General features: G+C 36.1%; 1 protein-coding gene across 1 annotated transcript; it reads right to left on the bottom strand.

Annotated features, from left to right (window-relative positions):
* Positions 1–6014: 6014 nt before the first annotated feature.
* LOC109928153 (interleukin-22) lies at positions 6015–7657 on the bottom strand. Its single transcript, XM_020528159.2, has 5 exons — positions 7493–7657; positions 7338–7403; positions 7078–7227; positions 6514–6576; positions 6015–6119 (listed from the first exon to the last, which is right to left on the bottom strand). The coding sequence occupies exons 1-5, from the start codon at positions 7655–7657 to the stop codon at positions 6015–6017; spliced, it is 549 nt and encodes a 182-aa protein (XP_020383748.2).
* Between the last annotated feature and the right edge of the window lie 556 nt (positions 7658–8213).

Genomic DNA, 8213 nt, shown 5'->3' with positions numbered 1-8213 from the left:
ATGTAGAGGAAGCCACACCGGGTACAGCGGATGCAGTATACCACATTGGCAGATGTGCAGGTGAACATCTGCTTGATGTGGAAAGTCTTCTTGGGGCCTGGGATGGGGGTGAGGGAGGAGGTATGGGGGCAGGTGTAGCACTTCCTGTGGTTGCAACGAAAAGTGCCGGGTGTGGTGGGGCTGGAGGGGAGTGTGGAGCGGACAAGGGAGTCACGGAGAGAGTGGTCCCTCCGGAAAGCAGATAAGGGTGGGGAGGGAAAGATGTCTTTGGTGGTGGGGTCAGATTGCAGATGGCGGAAGTGTCGGAGGATGATGCGTTGGATCCGGAGGTTGGTGGGGTGGTACGTGAGGATGAGGGGGATTCTTTTTTGGTTCTTATTGCGTGGACGGGGTGTGAGGGATGAGTTGCGGGAGATGTGGGAGACACGGTTGAGGGTGTTCTTGAGGGGGGAAAGTTACGGTCCTTGAAAAACAAGGACAACTGAGATGTACGGGAGTGGAATGCCTCATCTTGTTATCTGGTAAATAATTTTGAAATATTTTGCCCTTTTGATACACATGATAAATGACTTAGTTTGTTGCCCCAGTTACCACACTTGGGCACCACCTAACCCACATTTATCCTGTACTAATTTTTGATGGTATTATGGCATTTATTATCTTTTAACTGCACAACATGAAATAAAACCAGAATACCAGTTTCTCAGATTATAATTTAGCAACCTTTGCTGCATATCAGCAAAATCAGATATTTGCAGATATTTAATTTGTTTTCATATTCGACCAGTTAATGCATACGTTAGCAGTGTTAGGTGCATTTTACACATTTAGTCCATTGCTTTGAAAGCTGCACTGTGTTTCATAAAATAACTAATGCCATATATTTGTTCAAAAAGAACTATTTGTGAAAAGACAACTAGAAATTATTGAGTAAACATTTGTACAATAAATGGTCGCCCTTGTTAAAAGTTATTGTATATTTCAATGTCTAACTCCTACCTTCTATAACCTCTCCTATTAATGCGCACTGGCTTCACCACTCACCAACCTTGAGTAAGGTGACGCTGGAATGATATATTCTCTGGCCTCTAGTGGCAATGCTACTATTGAGCCAGATATTTGGAATTCCTTGAAAACAGATAAGGTTGACTCACTTTCTCCCCCTACTCCTCTGCATACAACTTTATTAAGTCAATGCCGATGTGAAGAAATCTGATAAAAGCAGAATATTAAATGTTGAGCTGCAAGGAAGGCCATTCACTATCTAGCCTGTTCACGCAACAAAGTTTATGGATATGTGATTGTTCACTAAGTGCTCATTTGGGAACTAGTGAATAATTATTCACCAGTATTTTTAGAAAACATACAAAAGTAGGATCAGAAACAGTCATTCAGCTTAGTGTATGTGGTAAAGCTGTATTTCTTCATATTGCTTGATATCGTTGCCCAACAAAAATCAATCAATCACAATCTCAAAGGTTCAATTGACTTTCTGGGAGAGGATTTTAGATTTCTGCTGCCTCCTGTGGAAAAATGCATTCAGTCCGCTTTCTATACTGAAAGGAATATAGACCACATTTGTGCAATGTATCTTCACTATTTAGCCCTTTAAGCTGTAGTGCCATTCTAGTGAATGCACCATCTGCCTCCCAAACACAGTGCAACTTTCCTTTCCAGATTGAATGCAGTTCTGCAGATCAGGCTTGACTAAGAAATAAAAATCTGAAATGTCACTTGTTTGTATCCCAACTCCCTGGAATAAAGTTACATTGTCTTTTTGAGTACCTTTTTTTGATCTGTTTACAAGCTTTGAGCAATTTGTGCATAAATACCTAAATCCATTCACTCCACCACAAATACAAATCTCTCAATATTCTAATTTATTCTTCTTGAATCATTGGTGGATTATCTCTCAATTTCCAACTCTGAACTCTGCCATAGTTTGATCATTTTCTTACGTCGTCAATGTTCTCTTGTGACTCCCTGTGACTCTTAACAGAGTAGTTCGGTAGAAAACTCCTTATTCGTTCATCCAACTAATTTTTGTATAAGATGACAAAATGATGCTTCAGTATAAATCCTTGGGAACATAAGTTGTCACATCTAATGAAAGCTAAAATGCTCCTTATCCTGTATTCTTGCAACAAATTACCAATCCAAGTTGAAAGGTTACATCCAATTATGTGCAGTTTAATTTTTCTTAATAATTTGTTCGGAAATTTCCTAAATGCCTACGGAAGTTCAAATAGACAACAGCCATACAACATTACACAGATCACTGGTGACCTCCTCAAAAAGTTCAACCAGGATAGTTAGCTAGTTCAATCTTGTCCAAATACTCTCATCTGCTGTTGGAATCCAATAACTGCTCCTAACATGATGTTAAGTTGATGACAGATCTGTAATATTCTGGTTTTTCCTTTCTTAATTATCACTATATGTTACACTGTAGATAGTTCCATTCATGATAAATTGAGCCATCAATTAAATAGCATAATTATTTCTATAGGCCACTAAAATACAAGGTTTTGCTTATTCATAATCCATGGGTTCCTGGTATATAAAGTTCTTCTCAATGTTTTCAATATATTGTTTCTATAACTCTGCAAACAAAATTGTGTACAGCCTCTACAAAGCATGTTGTTGTTTAATGTTTTTAAATTCTTTGGAATTGAATCATACACAGAATATATGCACTCCAGAAAATTTCACATTTAATTTATTTTATACACAGAACAATCTCATCCTGTGGCACCAATTCATTCTGATCATTATGCTGGCACAGTAAACTAATTTCAAATTTACTTACCTAAAAGCAGTTGATGTCTCTTATAAAGAGATGAATCTTTCAACACTGTATGTTGAAGCCTTACTGCTTGCTGTGTTGCCCCTATACTAACCAGAATAGCTGTCAACAGAATCCTGATTGTTAATAGATCGACCTGTTTAATAAAAGCATTGAGACAGTAGTGAGTCCACTGCCATTTTGTAAGAAGCAGTGTTCTGAACACTTTGACTCACCAACTTTTACAAAATGTTTTTAAGATGGACATGGTCTGTTACCCTGACTACTTCAGGTATTACTAAGCAAGTTGCTTTATGAGCTGTTTTATTTGAATTGACCTTCTGTCTCCATAAGTGGGTGCATCTTCTAAAATGTATCATCATGAGGTTTGTGTGTGGTAAATTGTTTAATCCAGGGTTTGTTTCAATGAATAACTGGTTTAGCAGATCAAGCAATGAAGTGACACATTTGCTGGATGTTAATTTAAATGAGGACTCCAGTTTTTCCAAACTTTTCAGTCGTCCATTCACTCTAATAATTTTTTTCTTTTACTGACTTTCAGCAATTTATTTGATGGTATAAAACTGTCCATTAATAATTCAAATAATCAACAACTTTGTTATATCATAATTAATAGTTTAATTAATTGATCAGAAATTGGCTACTATATTTACTTCTAAAACTCCATAGAAAATGGAAAAGCTGATGAAAATTCAGAAATGGAATTAAATCTCTGGAATCCAAAGTAAATATATAGAGCCCACAAGGAAGACTTAAGAACCAAGACAATACAAGAGAGAAATATCTTAGAAACTATTACAAAATATTGTTAAATGTATTCACTTACTCATGCAATTTATATCAGATATGACTTGAGCTTGACAGCAATGTTTGTTCTTAATACCTGAACCAGAAAACCTTGAGCACAAGCTCCACTCCAGCAACTGTACCTAATCTCGTGTTGGTATTTTAGTTCTCATGGAACTAAAACAATGACAGTATGAGAATACTGCATTGCCAGGGCATCTATCTTTCAAATTAGAAATTAAATTGAGACGGTGTTTGCTTATCCCTTTGCAACATCCTTTGGTCCTCTGAATTATTTGGTCCACCTGTTATTTTCATATTGCCTGGCAGATTGGACATGAATCCCTTTATCCCTGTATTGGAATTGTTAACATGCATAGTGAAGAGAAGTAGCTACAGAACAAACCCTTTTGAAACCACAGCTTCCAACCACTGAGAAACTGCCTTTTTCTGTAATTCTGTTTCCATTCTTCTAATTAGCTTTCAATCAAATTTTCTACTCTACCACTAATTCCATACTCTTTAATCTTCTGTTTGATATTTTGACAAGTGCTTTCTGAAATTAGATTCTTTAGAAGCATTGAATTTCCCCATTCAACATCAATAACCAATGTGAAAGGTGATTAAAGTAGCTTAATAATTCTCAGTTTGATCATGGTTGCAAGGGTTGGGTTTGTATGTAAGTACATTCTCCAATTGAAAAACGTGGAACAATAAAGTTCAAAATCAAGTACTACTTTTTTTTTATTTTAGTTTTAGTCATTAATTACCCACTCAAAATTCTCTGAAAGAACATTTCTTAAAAGGACATAGTCTGCATCATTGAGAATCATCTCAATTGACATTGTGCACATGATGGGCAACTACATAGCTGCACAACTTAGACTTTCATTTTGAATCATTTATAAAAAGAATTGCCCAATACTTTATAATGGAAATTGTCATTTAAATGTTTTAAAATCTCTTTGTTATATGATACAATAAAATATTTGATCTACTTTCGATTTCCCATTTTCTTTATGTGTATGTGAATGAATATAAGTTGAGATCTATGTCATTTGTGTGTGATCTGACAATGTAAAATCAAATTGTGAGTTTTAATCATATCATATTTTATGTCATCATTGTTGGAATGTTTCTTTGATTTATGATTCCAATACCTCTGAGTGTTCTGTCTCATTATTTTATTCCAAGTTTTCAGTATGATTTTTATGTGTATGTATACTTACAGGTACAAGTGGTGAAAACAGTCTGCATTTCTGAAATCCAATCTAAGGCAAACATTGTATACAATATTATCAGTTATTTGTGTTGTAGTGACGGAAGATAGTTTTTAAATAATCAAACTAAAACAAAAAAATGCCTGGCACCTTTTAAAAATTCTGACTAACATTTGTTTGCATGATTACAAATTATTTGTACTAAAAAAGGAATCATGTTTTAAAGACTCCCAGTTTACTCAGTGCATTTAAACAAATAAAAGGAAATAATGAAAGTGCAGGATCAGTTAAATATATGTTTTCCTAATTTGTTTTGCACATTTTCATCAGTTTGTTTTGGCATACAAGATATGAACCATTTTCTGAAGGCTACATGTTTGACATAAATTGGTGTTTTAGCAGCTATGATCTCAATCAGATTTTTTTTAAATTTGTGGAATGTGGGCATCTCTGGCTGGCCACCGTTTATTGCCCTTGAAAAGGTGGTGGTGAGCTACTTTCTTCAACCACTGCACTCCACCTGCTGTTGACTCACAATACCATTAGGGAGGGAATTGCAGGATTTTGAACCAACAACAATGAAGGAATAGTGATATATTTCCAAGTTAGGATGGGGAATGGCTTGAAGATTATTTTCCATTAAACTCATCAACTAAATGAATGAGAATATTTCTACATTCAACTAAACTTTAATATTACTGTGATTTTCAATTTTAAAGGAGCAAGTGTATTTTAGTTCATCTTTTGCCCTAATTATTTGTTTTATTTGCAAGTTAGGCACTAGACCTTTCAACATAGGAATAAGTTTGGAGTTTGCAATAACAATGCTTTATGTTATACCATGCTAAGCTGGATAGAGAACATTTTGTACAGAAAACACTTTTACTACATAAACTGCAAAAAATGAACTGATCATATGCTCTGTGTTATTAAAAATATTTATTTTTTAAAAATTAAAGATACAATCTTAAATTTTATGCCACTTAGAACAATGTCATGTAACAAATGTCACTTAGCAATGCTGATTGCTACACATAGTTTACTGTAAGTAAATACAATGATGTGTATAAAATTATACACAATAAATACATCAGAAATAAATATTCTTTGTTGTTAAGTTAAGAAAAGATGTCCTTAGATAACTATAACAGATATTCAACCGCCCTGACAGGGCTCCATTATTCATCAGCTACTGATTTCCTCTAGTGACCAGGTTCATTCGTGGGTGGTGCTGAACAATGCTTTCCAATCTCCTGAAGCAGCATGAATAGCTCTCCAATGACCTTGGCTACTCCCTTCTCACTGAGCTGGAAAAACATTAGCAAAAATAACAGTCAATCAATGCAATTCATTGGTAAATATGCAAACAACTGAGTGTCATGCAGCTGAACTCTAGTCAGATCAATTCTGTTTGACTCAGCCTTAGATGTGTGATTACTTTGAGATTAAATTAGTGTAAAAGAAAAGAGAAAATAGCGGAAATACTCAGCAGGTCAGGCAGCACCTGAGGATCATCCTGCCTGATCTGCTGAATATCTTCAGCATTTTCAACTTTTGCTTAAGAGTAATGGCTGTAAAAGACAAGGAATCAGTTTTATAGAAATGATTAACAGGATTGGTGAAATATATTACAAGTAGCATCTTCATGATTAGATTAAGCCAAAAACATGAAAAGTGAGGTCAATTTGCTTCAAACGTTACCTGGTTCAGTTTCTGTTTCAGTAGGTTAATGTTATGGTTTGCTTGAGTTCTGTCTTCTGTATTCTAAAAAAAAGTACACGAGTAAATGAATTACAAACCTTTAGCAAATTGTCAGCAGAAAGGACTATTTTTTTGCTGTAGTTGGTCTTAACGTTTTATCCTTCAAATGGAGTGTTATAAGGCTACCCATTTCTTCTAGTGTCTGTTGAAGAAGCTGACAGCATCCAGTGCGTATGCTAAAACAAAGAACTGCTGACTCTGTCAATCTGAAACAAACACGGAAATTGCTGGAGAAACTCAACAGGTCTGGCAGCATTTGTGGAGAGAAAGCACGGTTAAGCTTTTGAGCCCAGTGACCCTTCAGCTAGAAGTGGGGGATATAAACACCACCTTTTCCTAGCTGCCCTCATTTCCAAGATAGGTCACTGGTCTCGAAAGTTACTGTTGTTCCTCTCTCTACAGATGCTGCCAGACCTGTTGAATTTCTGCAGCACTTTCTGGTTTTGTGTGCTTTAGCCTCCAGTGCATCTTCTACAAAATTAACTCAGAAAAGGAAATGCTTACGCAATCGGACATGTGCCGTTTAATCAGAAGAGCCAGAAACTCTTTGATCTCCTTTAGATGTGAATATTTGGTGTGTAGCTCCTCAGGTGCTAGGACGTTTCCCAGGTAGAAATCAATCACCTCTTTAAGCACGTAACATTTACCCTGCCCCTGCAAAATAAACCATCCACATTTGATTTATTCTCCGAATAAAAACCTTCCATGCTAACCAACTTGCATTCAGTCAGCTTGAAGAAAATAGCATCAGGCAAAAGTTTTACCCGGAGTCCTTGAAATAGATCCCTTCCTATCAGTCTTGTGTCAGTATCCGTGTCGATTTTTTGAGCCTGTGAAAATGATACATTTGAACTAATGTTATTAAAAACTCCATGTAGTTTGCATGGAATAGATTGAAAGTTACTAGTCTTTTTCTCACCTCGTCAGACAGAGCGTGGAATTTGTGTCTCATATATCGTAGCAATTGTTCTTCCACTCGGCAAACCATGTTGGAGCGCTTTGATTTCAAACGCGGCGCACAATTGGCCATGATAGCAAAATAGCTAAGTGCCAGTACTGCTAAACCCTGGAGGGAGTACATCATGAAGGCAATTATCAGACAGATCTGGTGCACTTGCAAATCAAAACGGTTTTACTTTTCACCTTAATTACGGTTAAGATGAGGCTGACTGATATCGCACTGCTACCAAGTTGTACGCAGCACTTAATTTTCTGAATCTTTACACCTGCTTGCATTGTTTATATACCTTTCATTGACAGTACGAAAATTTCCCTGAGTGACCTTATGACGTCTATCATTTACTCATCAAGTTTCCGCTTTCTTCCAGGTAATATGCCGAATATTTTGCTGAGTGTGCAAATTGATTGCGCACGATATCAGATCATTTAGTCAGCTTTTTACTACCTAAAAAAGAACTATTCAGAAACTGCCTTTATTATTTTGAAACATTGCCCTCCAATAGTAATTTTCTAGTCTGATCCCTTGCAATACACACCACCCACTGCTTTACCTTGTAACTAAACAAAAAGCATGAATATTTCGTATTTAAGGGTTTATCACATAACCCAATCAACCGATTGCAGAAAGGTCACAGAGCCCCCAGGCGGACTTACAAAAGCAAATTGTTGATTATCCCTGC

The sequence above is a fragment of the Rhincodon typus genome, chromosome 18 (assembly GCF_021869965.1).
Source record: "Rhincodon typus isolate 14 chromosome 18, sRhiTyp1.1, whole genome shotgun sequence".
Classification (NCBI taxonomy): Eukaryota; Metazoa; Chordata; class Chondrichthyes; order Orectolobiformes; family Rhincodontidae; genus Rhincodon; species Rhincodon typus.
The sequence above is the reverse complement of the archived record's forward strand: the minus strand, read 5'-3'. Positions and strand labels throughout refer to the sequence as shown.